We start from the raw sequence: 21189 nt of genomic DNA, 5'->3' as shown, positions 1-21189 counted from the left end.
GATATTTGTGATGTGATATTTGTTAGTTGTTTAAAAATTTGCAGTTTGCTATTTTTTTCTCATTTTGAATGCAGTCATATTTGTGCCAATTTTATATATTTAATATTACATTTTTTTTCTTAATAAAGGCCCCCCAAATTATATGTTTCAGTTCCCGCAAAGCCCTTACCTGATTTCCACCCTTAGGATGAATATATTGCTAGAGATTAAGCCTTACCCCTTAAGAAGACCTGAATACAGTTTGTCCCCTCTGCTGCTGCAGTTTAGATGCTAAGTCGTGTCCAACTCTTTGCAACCCCATGGACTGTAGCCCGCCAGGCTCCTCTGTCTGTGAGTTTCTCCAGGCAAGAATACTGGAGTGGGTTGTCACTTCCTTCTCCAGGGTATCTTCCTGATTCAGGGATCGAACTCATGTCTCCTGCTTGGCAGGCGGATTCTTTACCACTGTGCCACCTGGAAAGCCCTTTGGAAATGAAATTTCTTGCCTTTTACTCTGATTTTGACACGGAAATAAAACTTTTGAAGGGAGTGATTGCTTTTTAAGTGATTGATTACTTGATGCAATCTGTTCATCACATTGCCTTTTTCACTTAACAGTATATCTTAAAAGCCTTTCTCTCTTCATATGTGAAGAGCTCCCTTGTTCTTTTTAGCAATTACCTCTTTTTTTTTTTTAATTTTTTTTTCTTTTTAAATTTTTTTCTCTTCTTTTATAAAAAAAAGTAAAAAAAAAAAAAGAGAAAATTAAAAAGCAATTACCTCTTTTTTAAAAAAAAATAAATACACACACACACATATATATATTTACTTATTTGGTTGCACTGGGTCTTAGTTGTAGCATGTGGGATCTAGTTTCCTGACCAGGGATTGAACTCAGGCCTCCTGTGTTGGGAGCTCAGAGTCTTAGCCACTGGACCACCAGGGAAATCCCATAGCAATTACCTCTTATTTCTGTGTGGATACACCATTTTTATCTTACTTCTGTGCTGTGGATTGTCATGTGAGTTGATTCTAGTATTAACTGTCACAAACAAAACTGCAGTAAGTAACCTTATACATCTGTCATTTCACAGAGTACAATTGTAGGATAAATTTTCAGAATTTGCACTCCCATGAGTGTATAAGAAAAATTTAGGTTGGAAATAATTTTTCTTTGGATTTTTTTTTATTGTGGAAGAATATGTGTAAGCTAAAACTTACCATTTTAACCATTTTCAGGTGTACGGATCCGTGGTATTAAGTACATCCACATTGTTGTACGGCCATTTCTAGGACTTCTTCATCTTCTCAAACTGAAACGCTGCACCCATTAAATAGTAACTCCCTATTGCCTGTTTTCCCCAGCCCCTGGCAGCCACCATTTTACTTTTTGTATCCATAAATTTGATTACTCGGATACCTCCTAAAAGTGGAATCATACAGTATTTGTCCTTTGGAGTCTGACTTATTTCACTTAGCCCAATGTCCTCGAGGTTCACCCATGTTGGAGCGCATGTCCGAATGGCCTTCCTTTTTTAAGGCTGAATGATATTTTGCTGTGTGTATTTGCCATGTTTTTGCTTATCCATTCAGCCATCCACAGATGCTTGGGTTGTTTCCACCTTTCGGTCATTGTGAACAGTGCTGCTACCGACATGGGTGTGCAGAAATCTGTTGAGTTCCTGTTTTCAATCCTTTTGGGTATATACCCAGAAGTTTCATCAGGTTTTGAAGGCATCACTCTGTTGTCTCTTAGCTTTCAGTATTGCAGTTGGGAAATCCCAAGTCATTCTGAATACTGATACTTTGCGTGTGACCTACTTTTGCTTCTCTGGAAATTTCTAGAATGTCCCCTCATCCTTAGCGAACTGGAATTTCTTGATGACATGCCCTGATATGAGTCTATTTTTTCTTTTTCCCTGTTGTGCTGAGAGTTCTGGGAGTCAAGCGGGGGATGAAAACGGGGGAGGGGGTGGACTCGGGGGGTGGGTGGACCTCACCATTTAGTGTTATGAGCTCTGTATCTTACTGGCAGTGTTCCCAGAGCTGAGGAGGGGAAGAGGGCTGAGGATCTGGACGTCTTCAACAGTTAGTAAACGAAGTTTCGTATAATTCCTCTTGTTGGTATCTTCTCAGTCTCCTGTGTCTAAAGCTACCTGTCCAGGGGCCTTCTTCCACATTCTAAAAAAATTTCTGACCTGCCTAAAAATAAATTTCTGATCTACCAGGGTCTGGGTTGCAGCCACGGTGGGCAGGGAGTGATATAGGGAAGTGATCTAAGAGTCTACTATTTTATATATTTAAGCTGCTCTTTGGAGAAGGAATTGGCAACCCACTCCAGTATTCTTGCCTGGAGAATCCTATGGACAGAGGAGCCTCTCGGGCTATAGTCCATGGGGTCGCAAAGAGTCGGACATGACTGAGCGACTAAACAGCAAGCTGCTTTTTAAGCCTTCTTCTGTGAATTTTCCCTCCTGTAGCAGCCCTCTCTCCCAGCCTCACCTTTATGCCCCCTTCTAGAGATGGCACTAATTTCTGAGTCTTTTTGGGGATTCTGTGGTATAAATCAGGTTAAATTTTCACCTTTTCTTACTGCGTACTTGGTTTTGCCATCTGCTAATACTTTGCCCATTTACTTTCTACCCCAACAATTTTGTTGTGTGGTCCCTTCTCCCATTCTCCTCTTTCTTGTAGGGTTATGCTGTTGTTGTTCTTTTGGGTTTTTTTTTTTGCCACACAGCTTGCAGGATCTTGTCCTTGACCAGGGATTGAACCCATGCCCTCGGCAGTGAAAGTGCAGAGTTCTAACCACTGGACCACCAGGGAACTCCTGGTTTCTTCATTTTGAAAGTAGAGTTTCAAGAGGGAGTCTAGTGGCATACCTGGGATAAATCCACCATCTTCAAATAATTTTTTCCCAAATGTCTCCCCAGTGGTCCCAATGCCCTGTATTGACTAGTCTACCTTTCTGCCTCTGGGTTGAGATGCTGCCTTTGTCCTGCACCAAATATAAAGTCCCATTTGTCTGTGGGTCCTATTCCGGAGCTTTTTCTTCTGTTTCAACAGATCTTTTATTTATTTATTTTTTAAACTTGAAAGCAGTAGAGTTTTTGTGGGATGGAAAAAGAGTTCTTTGAGTTATTTATTTTGTTTTCCAAAAGCAGTGTCATTCTTTTTTTTTTTTTTTCCCTTGGCCACACCGTGCAGCATTTGGGATCTTAGTTCCCTGGCTAGGGATCGAACCCACGCCCCCTTCAGTGGAAGCATGGAATCCTAACCACTGGACCACCAGGGAAGTCCCTCAACAGACCTTTATTAGCACATTCTACATGTCAGGCTCTGATCTAGGCACTGGAGGTAAAAGCAGTGTGTAAAGTAAAGCCTCTGCCTCATGGAAATTACATTCTAGTGAAGGGAGACGGGAAATAAATAATGTCAGAGAGTGATAAGTACTAGGAAGAAAAATAGTAAGACAGAGAGTAAGATGTTGAGCTACTGTAGATACCAACAGAGAAGTAATGGTGAGTGGAGTCTTTAATTAAGTGGAAACCCCAGCCACGCTTAGATCTGTAGAGAGGGGGATGTTGTGGGCAGAGGAAATACCCAGAGCAAAGACCCTGAGACAGAAATGAGCTGGGTGAGTTGGAAGAATAATAAGACCAGTGTGGCTGGAGCCCTGCAGGCAAAGGGGAAAGTGGTACTTCGGCCTAGATTTTGCAGGGCCCGCTAGACCATGGCAAAAAGTGTGTATTTTTCCCCCACACCCAATGAGAAGTCACTGGAGTGTTGAGATCAGAAGGGAGATGTGCACGTCATTACGTGTTAAAAACACGGCTGTGGTGGTTGTGTAGAGAACAGACCACGGGAGGAGGCAGGAGTAGCAAGCAACACTTGGGCTGTTGTCAGTGAGAGAGAGTCATGACTTGGACTAACCAGGGGTGCGGTGGACAAGGTGAGAAGCTTCTGGAATGTATTTGGAAGGTAGAGGCAGCCGAACAGATAGGCTGAAGGACTGATGTTAATGGAAAGGAAAAGAGTGACCTGATCAACTAGAGGAGTGATAGTGATTAATTGAGCTTGACCAGGTACTTGACACAAATCCTTTCGTTTACTCTTGATAACCCTTTCAGAAAAATGATGTCTTTGAAGAGCAGAGGAAACGGAGGCTCAGGTAGTTTAACTAACCTGCCTGTGATGACACTCTGGTCATTGGAAGAGCTAGGATTTTATTTCTGTAAGGTCAATAGTAAAATCCCCTTCTCTTTCTGATTCTAGTAATTTTGTGACTTTTCCTTTTTCGTCTTGGTCAGCTTAGCTGAGGGTTTGTCAATTTTTACAATCTTTTCACAGAACCTACTTTCGGTTTTGTTAATTTTCTCCAATGTTTTTCTAGTCTCTTTCATTAATTTCTGCTCTAACCTTTATTTCTTTTCTCCTGTTTGATTTAAGTTCCATTTTCTCCTCTTTCCCTCTAGAAGGTTAGGTTATTTATTTGAAATCTTTATTCTTTTTTTTTGGCTATGCTGTACGGCTTGCAGGATCTTAGTTCCCCAATCAGGGATGGAACCCTCACCTTCAGCAGTGAAAGCCTGGACCAGCTTCCCATATAGGAAATGGGAATAGCAGCACTGTCTCCTCCGAAGGCTACTATGAGAGATAAAATAATGAAATGCTTATGCCGTGCTCTGCCTAATGCTTGGCAAATAGGGAAAGAACACACACAAAAATCTTCATTTTCTTACATTACATGACTTCTTACAGTTTTCTTTTTATTTATTTGCTTATTTATTTATTCGGCTGCCTCTGGCCTTAGTTGTGGTACCCAGGATCTTCACTGCATCACGTGGGATCTTTCCTTGTGGCGCACAGACTCTCTAGTTGCAGCATCTGGGTTTAGTTGCCTGGCTGCAGGTTCAATCCCCAACCAGGGATTGAACCTGTATCTCCTGCATTGCAGGGTGGATTCTTAACCACTGCACCACCAGGGAAGTCCCGATTTCTTACAATTTTCTAACCTGTATTTCACAAATCATTGTGTGTCTGTGTTTCATATGGGAAAGGCTGTAGTAAATCAGTAGCAAGAGAGTACTTATTTTTTGCATGGGATAGCAAGAAGCATCACAAAGCTGTCATTTTTGGGAGGGAGCCAAGTATATGTCCACGCAAAAACTTGTACATGAATGTTCATCACAGCCTTATTCATAGTAGCCTCAAATTGTAAGCAACCCAAATATTTATCAATTGGTGAAAGGCTAAATAAATTGTGTTACAAATCCTTACAGTGGGATGCCACTCAGCATTGAAAAGGAACTACAGGGACATGCAGTAACATAAAGGAATCTCAAAAATATGCCATGTGAAAGGAGCCAGTATTGTACGGTCTATTCATTTAAAATTCTAGAAAAGGAAAGAAATCTATAAAAAAGTGGATTAATGGTTGCGTGAACTAAGAGGGCTCAGCCAAAAAGGGGAATGAACAGACATTTGCCAAAATTAATTTCATTTTTGCACTTAAAATGGATAAGTTTTATTTAAAACAAAAACAGGACTTCCTTGGTGGTCCAGTGACTGAGAATCTGCCTGTTAATGCAGGGGACATGGGTTCGATCCCTGGTCCTGGAAGATTCCACATGCCACAGAGCAACTAAGCCTGTGCGTAGCACCTAGAGAGTAGTCCTTGCTTGCCCCAACTAGAGAAAGCCCTCATGAAGCAATGATGACCTAGTGCAGCCAAAAATAAGTAATTAAAAAAAAACAACCGTGGGACACAGACAAAGCAATAGTAAAGAGAAACAAGTGCAACAACAATAAACGGTTAAATTTAATCATACATTAAATTTAGTTGATCAGTAGCTTACATACACAGTGAAACTATGTTCTTTTTTCACTGGGCTGTAAATTCACTTTCTTATCATCCCAGTTGGGACATTTTACAGCTCAGCATCTGGATAAACAATCCTTCAAGACCCAAGTAGTCAGCAGTAAAGAACCCACCTCCCAGTGCAGGAGATGCAGGTTTGATCCCTGGGTTGAGAAGATCCCCTGGAGAAGGAAGTGGCAACCCACTCCAGTATTCTTCCCTGGAAAATCCCATGGACAGACGAGCCTAGCGGGCTACAATTCATGGGAATGCAAAGAATCGGACACAACTTGTCGACTAAACAACAACCTATGCCTCACAGTTTCCCTTTAGTGGAAGTAAATTCCTTTTATTTCTTTATTTTTGGCTGCACTGGGTCTTCGTTGCTGCCCACAGGCTTTCTCTAGTTGCAGTGAGCGGGGCTACTCTTTGAGGTGCCGGGCTTCTCATTGTGATGGCTTCTCTTGTTGCAAAACAGAAGCTCTAGGGTGTGTGAGCTTCAGTGGTTGTGGGGCATGGGCTTAGCTGCCCTGCAGCATGTGGGATCTTGCCGGATCAGATATAGAGTCAATATCCCTTTCATTGGCAGATGGATTCTTTACCCCTGGACCACCAGAGAAGTCCCATGAATTCCTTTCTTCAGGGAGAATTTATATCTGACTTATATTTCTTTCTCAAAAATGAGGTGTGCTTATATGCTGTGTCTGTAAGTCTCTGTCCTGAAACATTCCAGAGGAAGAATGTGCTGGAGGGTTTTTCCCAGGGCAGTGACATGGTCCCATGTATTAATACAACTGGAAACTGCCCTGTGGATGGAGGAGAGGCACATTCAGGGAGGATCAGAAAGGCCAGTTAAGAGGCTCAGTGCGGCTGATGGATCTGTATGCTTCAGTGTATGCATTTTTCTATATATACGTTTTGTGCTTGCATGCAAAGTCACTTCAGTCGTGTCCGACTCTGTGCGACCCTATGGACTGCAGCTCACCAGGCTCCTCTGTCTATGGGATTCTCCAGGGAAGAATACTGGAAAGGGCTGCCATTCCCTTCTCCAGGGGATCTTCCCGATCCAGGGATCAAACCTGCGTCTCTTACATCTCCTGCATTGGTAGGCGGGTTCTTTACCACTAGCGCCATCTGGGAAGCCCTGTGTATAAGTTACGCTTCATTTTTTAAAACATGAGAACAAAGAACTGTCTCAGTAGTCCACATGAAGTCCAGCGGTCAGAGGAAGGGGCTCCAGGTCAGTCTGACAGTTAGTAGGACAAGTCTAGGGACTTGTATGGGATTCTGGTTGTAGAACTGACAAGGTTTGAGGGGAGATTGGGAAGCCGAGAGGAGGCACTGAGAACCGGAGACCAGGAGAGGAAGCCAAGTCACTGCAGCTCTGAGGATGAGCGTTTCTGCGTGGGGCTCAGGGGTTCTGACCGAGTGAATAAACTTACTATATAGCTCTGGGATTCTGCCGGGATGGGGAGTCAAGAAATGACCTAGACCCCATCCTCAAGTGTCATGGTTCAGTGGGGAAAGACGACAGCCTTCCTGGACCAGTGGGGGATGGCAGGGAGGGCCTTTGGCAGAGGAAAGAGACATCGCTTCATGACCCCTCTTTCATACGCTCGCCTTACCTGTTCCCCCCCAGATCTGAGGGTGGGGATTAGTAACCAAGTGACAAAGCTCTCACCCACCTGGGTGTGATGTGAATTCTAGTCCTGAAGTTCCCTGGATGTGTGGCCTTGAACAGGTTGCTTAACCTTTTTGAGTTGATTTCCTCACTTGCAAAATGAGGATAATATCCTATTTGCTCACATAGGACTTTCGCCGCTTCTTCCCCTTCCTAAAAAAATGCATTTACAGTTTCCCTGCCGCCTTGTAATATGTCTGTATTGTAGATGGACAGAAACGGTGCAAAGGGTGGTTCTTGGGTACCTGGGTGAAGAATTCCTTTATTTCAAAGATCCTGAGGGCTCCATGGGCCCCGGGCCACCAGTCCCTTGAGCATCTTGGAACAGAAGCCGCTCTGAGGAGGCAGCAGGCAGTGGAGGAAAGCAGAGGGGCTGGGATTGGAACTCTCTGGGTGACCTTGGGCGACCCCTAGTGGGAAAGTATAGCAACACACAGCATGGCTGCAAGTCTGCGTTTTGCAGCTAACAGATTTTGCTGATAATGTATGCTTTTGCTGCAGGTACCAGGTAGAAATTCCTTCAGTATAATTCTGCATTGTAGCTTGCTTTTTATTCAGTTGGATGCAGCCCTGATGTCCTCATTTATGCCATTGTATGTATGGAAGGGGGTTTCCTTTACTGGCAAATTTGGTAAATCTTGTTATTTATGTCATTGTTTTCCTTAGCTTTTACGGTTGTCGTCCTTTCCAGAGCTTATGAATTCCTACTAGAATCCTCTAAAATATATTTACGTAACAAAGGTGTTTTCTATAAAAGGACTTTAAGATCACATTCAACGCATGTATTTTGAGATTCATTTTATGGTGTTTTTAAGATTCATTTTACAGTATTTTAAGATTCATTTTATGTAATAACTTAAAAGTAGCACTTTCTATGTACCAGGCATTGTTCTATGTATAACTATAAGTATGTTCTATGTATAAGTTTATTTAATCCTCATAACAGCTCTATGAGGTGCATATAATTATCCTCATTTATTTTTTGGCCGCGATGCAAGGTATGCAGGATCTTAGTTCCTCAACCAGGAATAGAACCCACGCCTGCTGCATTGGGAGCTCAGTCTTAACCACTAGACTGCCAAGGAAGTCCCTATTATCCCCATTTTATAGTAGAGAAACTGAGCCTTAGAGAGGATAGCTAACATGCTCGAGTTCATGCCGTTAATAAATGGCAGAACCAGGATTGCAACCTAATTTTGTCCTCTTAATTATTCCATTGTATTACCTATGACCTCAAAATTGTCTCTCCATAGCTTTCCATGTAAAATTGGGGTGCATCTTTTGTATCTTATAAACTAATAAATACAGTAATAATAGGTTAACCAACTTAACCTCTAGTCTGAGCCTTGGTTCTTCGCAGTGACTTTGGATCCCCTAGACCTCATCTATAAAATGGGGGCAGGCATGTGAAGAATTAGATGAATTTTTTTTTAATTAAAAAAAATTTTGGCCTTGCTGGGTCTTTGTCGCTGTGTGTAGACTTTCTCTCCTTGCGGCGAGTGGGGACTACTCTTCATTGCGGTGTGCTGGCTTCTCATTGTGGTGGCTTCTCTTGTTGCAGAGCGTGGGCTCTACGCTCGAAAGCTCTAGAACATAGGCTCAGTAGTTGTGCTTGGGCTTAGTTGCCTTCGGCTTGTGGAATCTTTCCAAACCAGGGATCAAACCCGTGTCCCTTGCATTGGCAAGTCTCTTAACCAGTGAATTGCCAGGGAAGTTCCCTTATGCTGGTTTTAAAATCTTATGCACGTTTTGGGACTTCCCGGGTGGTTCAGTGGCTAGGACTCTGTGCTTCCAATGCAGGGGGCCCGGGTTCAAACCCTGGTCAGGGAACAAGATCCCATGTGCTGTAACTAAGACCTCATGAAGTCAAATAAAAAAAAAAAAAAAAAATCTTATGCACGTTTAAAAATTACATTTAAGTTATTAGGTGCTAGCACTCATTCTGTTTCTCCTTTCCCCACCCCACACATTGGTTTTTCCTCCCCACAACCAGGGATCGAACCTGGGCCATGACAGTGAAAGGGCCAACTCCTAACCACTAGGCCTCCAGGGAACTCCCCCAGACATTGTTTTTAATATGTCTGTGTTGATGTAGGAACGTTGATTAATTGCATTGGAATGCTGCATGGTCTTCCACAGCATGCGTCTGTCACATTTCTTATTCCTTCTCCCTGTGACAGGTTATGGGGCCTGCTGCCATCCGTGCTGGGGCAGTGGACATGGTGTCCTGCCCCTCTGGATTTGCCCCCGGTTTCTCTGGGAGATGTCTCCAGCTGTGGAGTTGCTGAGCCAGAGGGGCTTCACTTGTTCACAAATGCTGGCAAGTGCTATCCTGCATGGGGGACCAGCCTGTCCCCATCAGCCAGCATATGGGGATTTCCCCTCCTCTCCATCTTCGCCAGTGTTTGGTGGTATTTTCTGTCCCTGATTGGCAATCTGACGAGTATAAAGTGGTCTCTTGTTTCTGCTTTCTGAACACCAGTGAGGTTGATAGATTGTTTTTGTTGGTTGAAATTCCTTTTTGTGAGTCTCCTGTTTATACACTTTGCTAATTTGTCTATTCGACTGTACAGCTTTTTCTTTTATATTTTAGTTAGTAATTCGTTGTTTCATTTTAATACAGTAAAAATTCACCCTTTCTAAAAAATGAGTTTTACTAACACAACATTGTAAGTCAACTGTAGTCTGGTATAAAACAGAAGTTTTTTTTAAATTAAAAAATGAGTTTTAGGGAATTCCTTGGCATTCCAGTGATTAGGACTCTGCTTTCATTGCCGATGACATGGGTTGGGAAACTGAGATGCAGCCAATAAAATAAAACCTGTTTATTAAGTGTTTGTATTTCTTCTGAGATTTTTTTTTCATATTATTTCCCCATTTTTTCCTACTGACATGTCTTTTTTTTTTTTTTTTTGGCTTGTAGGGATCTTAGTTCCCTGATGCGGGATTGAACCCTGGTCCTGGTAGTGTAAGTACCTCAGAGTCCTAACCATTGGACCACCAGGGAATTCCCTTTTTCTTATTGAATGACTGAAGTTCTTTTTATAGGATAGTGTCATTAACTTTAAGAAAAAATTAATCATGCTACAAATATCTTCTCCCCCTCTGTACTTGGTTTTAACTTTGCTTACAGTTTCTTTAGCCTTACAGAAACATTCAGTCTTCATCATTTAAATCCACTGGTCTTTGTATGCATACGCGTTCATGTGTGTCTCTTCTGAGTTTTGTGCCAGACCTTGAAACTTTTGGGGTCCTTCGCTATTACCTCTAAATGTTGCCTGTTTGAAATAAAACATTAGCTGCTGCTGCTTTTCTAAAAGACTGCTGTGAGATGGTAATAAATGATCGAGTGAAAATCGCCTTCCTCTTGGGTCCTACGTTTGTGCCACACGCATTCCTGTTCCGGACTTCTGTTAGGATTGTCTCCATTCCTTGCAGTACCCTCTTCCTTAGCGCTTTCTGCAGCTTCCTCCTGGTCCTGCCCTTCCACGCATAGAATGCTTCCCTCTTCCCATCGCCTGGGTTCCCTCAGCCCCTGGCCAGCTCTGAAACCAGTGAGGCTGCACTGGCTCCATCCTGCCACCCCTGGGTGTGAATCTTTCTCTCTGGGGTGGAGGGGGAGGGAGGAGGTTTGTTCCTGACCCCACGTCCCCGCCTTCTTTCAGGAGGGCCTTTGGTACCATGGTGGCTCCGCCGAGACCTGGACCCTGGTGTCCGGCGCGCGTGGCCAGTGCTCTGGGAGTCCCGGGAATTGGTCACAGTGAGTGGGTAGCCAGGCTCAGTATCAGATTGGGATGAGGGTTGCTCAGGGCCCACAATCTGGAGTCAGAGTCAAGGGTATGGTGTGGTTGGGATGGAGTCTGGGGAGCATTCAGAACTCGTTTGGGGCTGGCTCCATCTAAAGTTGACCTCAGGGATTTGTGGGGCTCAGTTTGGAGGCAAGAGAAGGGCTTTCGTGGCTTTCTGCTGGAAAGGGCTGGGCACCGATGTTGGGGCAGTGGCCTGGGGGAGGTTCGGCTTCCTGGGCCAGTGCAGGGTCCCCTTAGTGCTCGGCGCTCCTTTGGCCCTGACCTCACACCTTTGACCCAAGCTGGGTCTAGCACCTACTCGCTGCCGGGTGCAGATGGGATGTGTCCAGTCCTGGCCTGAACCCCTGGAAGGTCCAGAGGCCAGGGACCAGCTCTCCCTCTGCCCCAGACCCACTGGGTGACCTCAGGCGGCCCCTGTCCCTGTGGACTCTGTTCATTCAACCAGTATCTCCCTTCCCCTTAGGCTCCAGGCAGCGTCATCAGAGTCCCCACTGTCAACAGGGGTCCCAGTCCTGCCAGTCTCTTGGGATGGGAAAAGCTGTGGCTTGCTGCACCACTGGTCACGTGGCAGAACCGACCCTCCAGCGGCGGAGGGCACACCCAGTAGGTGCCCACGGGGAATCCATTCTTTCTCACCTGCTTCCCCGAGCAAAGGGGAAGAACCCTCCTCACGGCTCCCAAAGCCTCCCTGCTCTTCTAGGACCACCTGGTTTCTCAGGAGCAGAGGGGACCCTGGAGACCCAGGCTGTAGTCCTGAAGGCTGTGACCTTGGCCCCTGCCCTCAGAGCCCCAGAAGCCCCACTGGGATTTGCTGTGGTGGGTCCTGCCCGCTCCCTCCCAGGAGAACTTTTCCCCTCAGGACCTACCTGCTCCCCCTCACTGGTCTGGTCTCAGCTGAGCCTTCCCTGGGCTGGGGGTCCGGGGGTGGAGGGGCAGCCACCGGGGAAGGAGAGGGAGGGAGGTGTTTGGGGCCTCAGGGCGCCTTTATTTCACCCCAACCACAGACATACACACCCAAAGCAGTGTTCCACCTTCTATTAGAGGCTCTGCCTCCCCGAGACGAATGTCCGCCCTCTTGCATCTTCCGGAGCACACTCCCGGTGGGTGGGGTGTGTTCTCATGGCCGGGCAGGGTGGAAGGGAGGGGAGTGGCACCCTGTCCTCTGAGAGGGGACCTCGGTGAAATTCGTGTGTTTGTGGCAGTGGCTGGGGAAGGGCTTGCAGGGGGGGGTGCAAGTGGCATGGTGTCCCAGACCAGGACACAGGGCCCTTCCTGTGGGGAGCAGCCGGAAGCGGGCAGGCAACAGCCGAGGCCGGGGCTCTCCTAGGAGCCTCCCCTCGGGGCCTCCCGGTCCAACCCCCTGGCCCAGCTCCCAAGAAGATGGGGTTTCCTCGGAGGGTCACCGGCCTCCCGTTGGCTATGCCCCTGGCCTGGTACGGTGCTCAGCCTGTTTCCTTCACTCGGAGCTGGGCCCCCGGCCCCTCAGAGGGAGAGTCCTCTGAGAGGGGGCTCTGGGCTCGCAGCCGGTGCAGATGGTGTACGTGGGGGCAGGTGGCTGGGACAGGGGCCTGGGCGGGGGGGCGCTGGGATGTCTAGTCGTCCTTGTCCTTGGCGCCGTGTTTGAGGATGCGGGTGAACTCCACGTAGTTGAAGTTGCCTTTCTTATCAATGGGCGCCTCTCGGTACATCTCGTCCACCTCCTCATCTGTGAAGCGGTCGCCCATGGTGGTGAGCAGCTCCCGAAGGTGGTCCTCATGGATGAAACCTGGGTGGGGGGCAGGGGGGGGGGCGCAGGGCCAGGGCCTTGAGGCATACCTCACACCCCCTACCCGGGGCCCCCACCAGGACTCGCAGACCTGGAGGGTGGGGGGCCGGGGAAAGACACAGCCTTGGTGTCTGTTCAGTTCGAGGTCACCAGGGCCCAGTGGGAACAGTTCTGCAGTGGGGCTGTCTGCGAGGTGTTTCTGTGGGGGTGGGTGGGGGGCCCTGGGGCTGTGAGGGTGGGGGTGCCCTGCCTGGGGCTGTGAGGGTGGGGGTGCCCTGCCTGGGGCTGAGGGTTGGGGTGCCCTGCCTGGGGCTGTGGGGGTGCTGACTGTGCTGCTTGAAGAACCTGGGCCCCAGAGCACCACTGCCTGCGTCTGAATGCTCATCTACTCTTCTTTCTAGCTGTGTGACCTTGGGCAAGTTACTTAACCTTTCTTTGCCTGTTTGATCTGGAAAATGGGGAGGAAAACATGCCAACCTAGTTAGGGAGCTGTGACACAGTCAGGAAAAGGTTCTGAACGTGCTTAGGCCTGTGGTGCGCCTCTGGCCCCTGAGAAACCACTGAAGCAGCTACTGCCGGCGGCGTCCCTGGGAGAGAGCCAGGGTGGCTGAGAAGCCCTGTGGAGAACCTGAGGGTGGGGCTGGTTTCTATAACCTTTTGGCCCGCCGGCCTGAAATGGTTTGGTTTCTGGAAGGGTCAAAAGCAGAAGCCAGTGCATTGGGCCAGTAGGAGAGCTAAGAAGTGGGAAGGCATGGGGGATGTGGGCTGTTTCAGTTTAGCCTTTGGGGGGGGAAAAACAAGGAAGCAGCTTTTATCGTTCTGGTGGCAGAAATAGGTGGACAGGTGATCTCTGTCCTGCCCTTTGGGGGCAGAGGGGGGCCTTGAGGTGCCGGCGCAGCCAGGTGCCACTTGCATACGCGGGGTGCCCGGGCGAGGTGCGTGACCCCAGCCCCATCCAGGCCTCTGCCCCGAGGCTGCTGACTGACCTGAGGCCTCCTCGTCGAAGCAGGCGAAGGCGTTGCGGATCACGTCCTCGGGGTCTGTGCCGTTCAGCTTCTCCCCGAACATGGTGAGGAACATGGTGAAGTTGATGGGCCCTGGGGCCTCGCTCATCATGCCTTCCAGGTACTCGTCCGTGGGGTTCTTCCCTGTGGGGAAGGGCCGTCCGTGCCTGCGCTCACCTCCCGCCCCCTCCCTGCGTAGCCCCATAGACAGGAGACAGTACGTTTAGTAAACGGTTGAAAAGCGTGAAAGGGTAGTCACTCAGTCATGTCCAACTCTGCGACCCCATGGACTGTAGCCCACCTGGCTCCTCTGTCCATGGAATTTTCCAGGCAAGAATACTGGAGTGAATAGCCATGCCCTTCTCCAGGGGATCTTCCCCACGCAGAGATCGGACCCATGTGTCCTGCATTGCAAGTACCATCTGAGCCGCCAGGGAAGCCCTAGTGTTAGTAAACTGGAGCTGACTAGTTAACTTGAAAGTGAAGTCGCTCAGTCGTGTCCAACTCTTTGCGACCCCGTGGACTGTAGCCTACCAGGCTCCTGCGTCCATGGGATTCTTCAGGTAAGAACACTGGAGTGGGTTGCCATTTCCTTCTCCAGGGTATCTTCCTGACCCAGGGATCGAACCCAGGTCTCCCACATTGCAGGCAGACGCTTTAACCTCTGAGCCACTGTAAACTGTACAGCCTCTCTCTGGGACCACCGGCTCTGACTGCTCCGTCCCACTCATAATCACCGCCCACTCCCCTGGTGGCCTCCTCCAGTTTCCTCCTCGGGTCTGGGGTCTGGATGTCCGCTGTGGGTCACGCTGTCTGAGGCGTAAGAGCCCCCGTCTGCGGATTGCCTCCTGCCTTTGGCACTCCGTGTGCCTTATGGCTTAAGCGTCACCACCCCAGCCTTCTTACCCCCTCACCAATGTGGGACCTGAGGCTCTGAGGTGAGGTGCCTTGTCCTCGGTCACACAGCAAGCGAGGAGTGGAGCCAGCATTTGAAGCCAGGCAGCCGGACCCCAGGCCCCAGGCACAGTTTTGAAAGTAGTTAAACCAGTGAGCTTTGATAGCACACAGGCTAAGGTCTGAATCCCAGCTCCGTGCCTGCTTCCCCAGTCCCTGAGGAGAACTGCGAAGATGAGGAAGGCAATGGCTGTAAAATGCACAGGACAGTGACTGGCACGGCCCTATGGACTCAAATCAGCTGCTGGGTTCAAATCCCAGCTCTGCCACTTTGTAGCTGTGTGACCTCGGGCAGATTACTTAACCTCTCTGAGCCTCTGTTTCCTTTTATAAAGTGAGAATGATAATCACATCTACCTTTGAGATTTAAGATAATACCTGCGGAGCTGCCACTTGCTATTGCTGTTTTATTGTTTGCTGCTGCTGTTTTTACCGTCTGAGCCACCAGGGAAGCTATTCTTTGCTGCTCTTGTTTTTAAACCTGAGGATGATGGTCCTGATTCTTGTTTTCGGTTGTGCCACATGACCCACAAGATCTTAGTTCCCCTATCAGGGATCAAACTCAGGCTCCTTGCAGGGGAAGCGCGGAGTCCTAACCACTGGACTGCCGGGGAATTCCCAGAGGGTGATGTTCTTAACCAGAGGCCCTGACTGACCTGTGGACCCACTGACTTGAGCTACAAACAGGAGTGGGGTTTTTCTGGGTAGACGTACAGTGTAGTCTCTGGGGTTGAGAGCCCAGGTGTGTGTGCTCAGTTGCTTAGTTGCATCTGACTCTTTGCAATCCTAGGGACTGTAGCCCACCAGGCTCCTCTGTCCATGAGGCAAGAAAATATTGGCGCGGGTTGTCATTTCCTACTCCAGGGGATCTTCCTGACTCAGGGGCCGAACCTGCGTCTCCTGCATTGGCAGGAGGATTCTGGGCCACTGCGCCACCTGGGAAGCCCGGGAGTCTCTGTCTCCCTGTCTCCTCTGAGCACCACACTCGGCCGTGTCCCTGTGGGATGGCTGATGCCTGAAGAGCCGTGACAGCAGGACACACAGCTCCTCTCCTGCCCAGGCCTCAGTCTTCCTTCGGGCCCCTGACCTTCCCAGGGAGGAGCCTCCAGTGAGTCTGCCCTGACGCTGGGAGAGGTGTGGCGCTGAGGATGGGGACAGTGTCCAGGGTCCGCCCTCCTGGTCACGCGAGGTTGTTTGCTCCTCTCACCAGACCCCCTGGGATGCACACACGGGCCACGGGCCAGAGTGGGGCTGCCCAGTGAGGGGCGGTGCCAGGGACCGACTCCGGCCTGACTGCCATAGGCTGCCTCCTCTGCTACCCGAGACCACCCCACCCCCGGCCAGGGTCTGACCCAGACGCTTTCACCTGGATGAAGGGGGCGCCAGGGACTGGGACTAAGGGGGGTTTTCTGTGGCCAGGGCACGAGGAAGGATGTGGAGGCAGACCACCCTGGTGTCTGGTGGGCTGGCGTCTGGAAGCCTGGCCTCTGGGCTTCAGTTTCCCCATCTGGGCAATGGTGCAAGGCGCTAGATTCCTGAGGCCTTTCAGCTCTGAGATTCTGAGTCTGGGGAAGTCACTGGAGTCCGCCTCTCAGAGTCTGACACAGGTGACCTCTGAGGGAGCAAGGAGGTGCCCTGGCCTCCGCTCTAGGCCTCAGTTTCCCCATCTGTACAATGGAAAGTCTGTGCAGTTTTGTAGCTGCTGATCCTTTTCCTTCAGTGAAGTGGTTCCAGGCAGTTGAAACCACAGGTCTGCCTGAGGCAGGAGTGGGCCTGTCTGGGTTCAAGTCCAGTGCCGAACTACTCTACGCCTCAGTTTCCCTGTCTGTTAAATGAATAAAGAGGTGGCAGCTCCTCTCCAGGGTGGGCGCCTTGGTCAGTGCACGGGAAGTGTTCCCTGAGGGATGGGTCGCCCCACCGCCTGCTCCAGCTGCAGCCCTCGTGGGCCCGCTCAGCCCCCCGGCCCCGCCTCTGCTCACCCATCGAGGCCAGCATGTCGTGCAGGTCCTCCTTGTCGATGAAGCCGTCTCGGTTCTGGTCGATCATGTTGAAGGCCTCCTTAAACTCCTGGATCTGGGACTGGTCAAACATCGCGAACACATTGGACGTGGCCCTCTGTGGCCGCTTCTTGGTGGTCTTGGCCTTGGCCCGTTTACTGGACATCTTGGCTGCAGGCGTGTGGGGCTTTCCTGTAGGCAGAGGGTGCAGATGGGAGAGCCAGTGATCCTGGGCCAGAGAAGTTTCTGGCCTACCCCCACCCCACTCGGCTGTTGGCGCCTGGGCCTGGCCTTTGTGCTCCTATAGGCTGGGGGCTCCTGCCACCCGGCTCATCACAGAAGCAGCCAGTTTTGGCCCTGTGGCATGATCTGAAACAACTTCCTCTACCTCTCCGAAGTGTTTCCTCATCTGGAATGGGATAGGAGTGCCCAGCCAAAGGGATCCATTGACTTGTGCCCGAAAAGCCCCTGGCATGGTGCCCGGCACAGAGGAAGCTATTTCTGCTGTCATGGTTTGGGTAGACACTTAGGATTGGGTTCGGTGCCAACCATTTCCGTGCTTTATCTCCCTTAATCCTCAAGAGCATTCACACCATCCATCTCTCTCCCAGTGACAAGGTGGGCAGCCTTGGGAGAGGCTCTGAGGCTCCCTGCCCCCAGCAGCAGGAAGGAGCTGGGTCAGCCCTGCATTCCTGACATTCCTCCTCCTCTCCTCCTCCTCCTCTGGAGGTTCTGGAAGGCCAGGGCTCCGGGCAGCCTCCCTTCCCCCCACCTGTCCCCACGTGACCATCCCCTTCGGGGGCGGGGGGTGGGGGGCAGACCTGATTTGGGTCCTGCTTTGTTCTCCCTCTTCAGTGCTTATAGAAGCATAAAGCTCCCCCAGACTGAGCACCCCAGCTTCCTGTCACCTTTGTTTAGGCCTGGCCTCCAAACCTCCAGCCAGTCTCACCCATTGCACGCAGACCCCAGTACTTCACTGTGAAGCCCTTGAGGGTTCCTGCCAAACCCCTCTCCCATGAGGCCTGGCACGGAAGGAGGCCCTCTGAGCCTCTCCTACGCTGCTCTCTGGCTGGCCCTGTCATCCCTCTTGCAGCTGTGATCCTGCCCAGCTGGACCTCTGGCTGCTCCCAGGTACCCCCAGACTTTCCTTCTTGGTTCTCCCCCTGGAACACCCTTCCTTCTCGAGCCCAGTTCTTCAGACAGCCCTTGGGGAGCAGTTCCCCCACTCTGGCTTTGACAGCAAGCACTTAAAGGTCTCTCTCCATCACAATCAGTCAGGGCTGGTGTAAGCACCCTGAATTATACCTAAGCCCATGGTGACACTCAGAGACGCTTGTTTAATGAATGACTTTGAAGGCAGCTGCAGCCAGTCTACTGACCCCACTGTACAGATGGGGAAACTGAGGCGCGACAAGGGGCTCTTTCCCTGAACTCTTCTCATAGCTTCTGGGGACTGTGCTTCTGGGGCAGTTTGGGGCCCCAGGGCTGCTGCCCCTCTTTCCTCTGTCCTGAGTCTCGTGGTTGAGGATCTGCAAGAAGCCTTAAGTGCTCCTCCATCTATCTTCCAGGCCTTTATCCCATGACCTTGTTCAAGCCATTCTGGATCTTTGGCCTTTGAGATCTTAAACCCTGAGCTGGGACACTGGCCAGCCCCAGCCTCTCCCCACAGGCGCAACTGCCTATAGTTATAGACTGTCCCCCTGGACCCACACACCTGGCCCTCAGTGCTTCTCGTGTGGTTCAAGGTGGGTAGACAAAAGCCTTTCCCTTTTGGGAGAGGGTAGGGGGTGGGACAGTGCCGTCGGCAGGGGGTGCCACCCTCTCCTGTGTGAGTGCTTTGAGGCACCCAGTTCTTCCCCGGGCCGGGTGTTCTCTGGGAACTTTAACTCATGATGCCCACAGCAGTCAGCTGAGGAGAAGTCCACCGCACCCAGCAGAGATTGTCATGGTCCCCATCAGTCACGTCGCCCCCATCTGTACAGTTCTAGGGCAGACGTGGCAGGAGTGGCCAAGAGCTCACCCACTGCTCTGATTCTGCCTTGGCTTCCCTGTCTCCGTGGCCGCCCCATCCCCACCCTCTTCTCTTGAGGGGCTGTGACAGGGCTTGGAGCGCTGAACTTCACAGTTTGCCCATCCCAGCAATCTTGGGGAGCAGGGTGGGGAAAATGGGGTGCCCTCACTGTGCAATTAAAAGAACTGGTGTGCCCATAAGAGGGAGAGAGTTCAACTGGAAGCTGGGAGCCCTGGGCTAGGCTTAGGTCTGGGGGTGGCAGATGGCCTCTCCTGGTGGGCCGATGGCAGTTGAGGGGCGCTGTTGTGACCAGAGGCAATTTGTAGGCTTGATTGAGGAACTGGGGTCAGAGCCAGGCTGAGCTCTTAAGACCTGGAGCCATCGCTGCCTCCTCCTCCTGGGGGTCCTAGACACCAGGGATCAGATATAACTGGTCCTTGGCCTGCTACAGCTAGGTGCCACCTCCCCACTTCTGATCCCGGAAACCCCACTGTAACAGCAAAGACACAGCCTGTGTTCCCCATTACGTCAGGGTCTCTGTGGCTGGCAATGCCAGCTGCCTTGTTGGTAAACTCGCCTCCCTTGAAGGGGGAGTTATCTGACTCTTTCCTGAAGTAGCCAGAGAAGCTGCAGGGCTGGGGAGGAGCGGGGACCACTTCCTGCAGCCCAGGGCCTTGTCAGGCCAGGGGGTACAGGGGATGAGCCCTGTGGCCCTTGGCCAAGCTTCCCCACCCAGCAGGCCTAGGGGGGCAGTGGACTCAGCAGGGAAGCCCTGGGGATGGCACTCAGCGTTTGTGTGATGGCGGAGACAAGTTACCCCAGTCTCCATCCCTCTTTCCTGCCCCAGGAGATAGGGGAGGGGTCAGGGATGCTCCCCTGGAGCCTGGCAGGGCTGTTTCCCGTCTGTGACACAGATGGGTCCTCTAGAGCAGGGAACGCCAGCGACCCCAAGCCCCTCCCGGGGTCGGCATCTCTAACTTCACAGCGAAGGGGCAGGGCCTGGACAGTCTTCCCTCGCTGCAGGCCCACTGCTTCCCAGAGGCTGTCCAGCCTCCCTACTGCCCAGCCGCCTCCCGAATCCCCGTAAGACGGAGCAACCTCGCAGCCCCAGCCCCACGATCTGTCCCAGCCCAGAGATCCTGCGACCCCCGCCACCCGCCTCGCGTCCCCAAGTCCCAGCCGCGGCCGTCACACCGCCCACTCCAGACCCCCCGGGCCGCGGGGCTCCCACCTGGTGCGGAGAAGGTGCTGGCGCGGTGCGCGGAGCGGCTGCGGAGCCGGGGCCGTCGGGCCGTCGGTGGGGTCTGGGCCCGGGGGTGGGGGCGCGGGGCGGGGCGAGGCGCCGGGCCTTACAAGGCAGAAGAATGTGCGGCGGCGGGCAGGGGCGGGGCCGCGGCAGCCCGGCCTTATTTGGCCGCGACCCACGGGCCAGGGAGGTGGGGTGTTCCCGGGTGAACCCCCCAGGCTGTGAAGGCCTTCCCCATGGTGGGCCGGGGGAGGTGACGGGGGCGAGTGGGGGGCCTGGACAACCCGGGGAAGGGGGTCTGTTTGGGCTGGTCCTTCCTCTCTAGCGAGGCCTCCGGACCTCAGACCCCACCCCCACCATTTCCCCAGAGCCCGCGCCCGGCCTGTTCCCGGGGGAAAGCTGCTTTCCACCAGGCCAAGTAGGGCTTTTTTCCACTCCCAGAGAAGAGCCGTGTCAGAGTGGATCTGCTGTACTCGCAGGTCCCGCGGGGTGGGGGGGGGGGGTGGGGTGGGGGCGGCCTTGGGCCAAGTCACTCTCCAAGTGCCCTGGGTGTCCTCACCTGCAAAAGGGGAGGGTGGTGGTGAGACAGTGGCCAGAAAGACCCACGGAGGCCCTGGGGAGCCAGCGAGAGCTGGGATCCGGGGACCCCTGGAGCATCCTTGCCAGTGGGGCTGCACCCCCAACCCCTTCTTGTTGGCCTGAGTCAGAGGATGGAGGCTGGGAGGACAGACCCATCCCCTCTGCCTTCACCATCAGGCCCTGTCCATCACTGTGACCCCCCAAGGCCCAGCTTACCCATCAGCCCTGGCCCAGACTCCTGCCTACCGCTTTCTCTCCCTCCCTTTGATCCAACTCAGACGTTCCATTCCCGAGGGAACTTTTC

General features: G+C 51.4%; 2 protein-coding genes and 1 non-coding gene across 3 annotated transcripts; 1 reads left to right on the top strand and 2 right to left on the bottom strand.

The window, feature by feature from the left end:
• The first annotated feature begins 9277 nt into the window (after nucleotides 1-9277).
• Nucleotides 9278-9350, top strand: TRNAG-UCC. Its single transcript has one exon. It is a non-coding gene; the product is annotated as a tRNA-Gly (tRNA).
• Nucleotides 9351-12293: 2943 nt separating this feature from the next.
• Nucleotides 12294-20430, bottom strand: MYL9 (myosin light chain 9). Its single transcript, XM_043884422.1, has 4 exons — nucleotides 20292-20430; nucleotides 17032-17241; nucleotides 14081-14242; nucleotides 12294-13094 (listed from the first exon to the last, which is right to left on the bottom strand). Exons 2-4 carry the CDS (start codon nucleotides 17213-17215, stop codon nucleotides 12922-12924), a joined length of 519 nt encoding a protein of 172 aa, XP_043740357.1. The 5' UTR covers nucleotides 17216-17241; nucleotides 20292-20430; the 3' UTR covers nucleotides 12294-12921.
• Nucleotides 20249-21189, bottom strand: LOC122681112 (basic proline-rich protein-like). The gene is made up of 2 exons (XM_043882828.1): nucleotides 21102-21189; nucleotides 20249-20865 (listed from the first exon to the last, which is right to left on the bottom strand). Exons 1-2 carry the CDS (start codon nucleotides 21103-21105, stop codon nucleotides 20249-20251), a joined length of 621 nt encoding a protein of 206 aa, XP_043738763.1. The 5' UTR covers nucleotides 21106-21189.

The sequence above is a fragment of the Cervus elaphus genome, chromosome 23 (assembly GCF_910594005.1).
Source record: "Cervus elaphus chromosome 23, mCerEla1.1, whole genome shotgun sequence".
NCBI classification, from domain to species: Eukaryota; Metazoa; Chordata; class Mammalia; order Artiodactyla; family Cervidae; genus Cervus; species Cervus elaphus.
This window is presented reverse-complemented; position numbering and strand designations above follow the sequence as displayed.

Bases quoted from the DNA above. Each gene is read 5' to 3' on its own strand.
- MYL9 (XM_043884422.1), bottom strand. From the start codon at position 17,215: ATGTCCAGTAAACGGGCCAAGGCCAAGACCACCAAGAAGCGGCCACAG. The intron at 14,243-17,031 runs GTGAGCAGAGGC...CCTTCCCCACAG, and splicing joins CGACATGCTGGCCTCGATGG to GGAAGAACCCCACGGACGAG. The intron at 13,095-14,080 runs GTCAGTCAGCAG...CCCCCCACCCAG, and splicing joins CTTCGACGAGGAGGCCTCAG to GTTTCATCCATGAGGACCAC.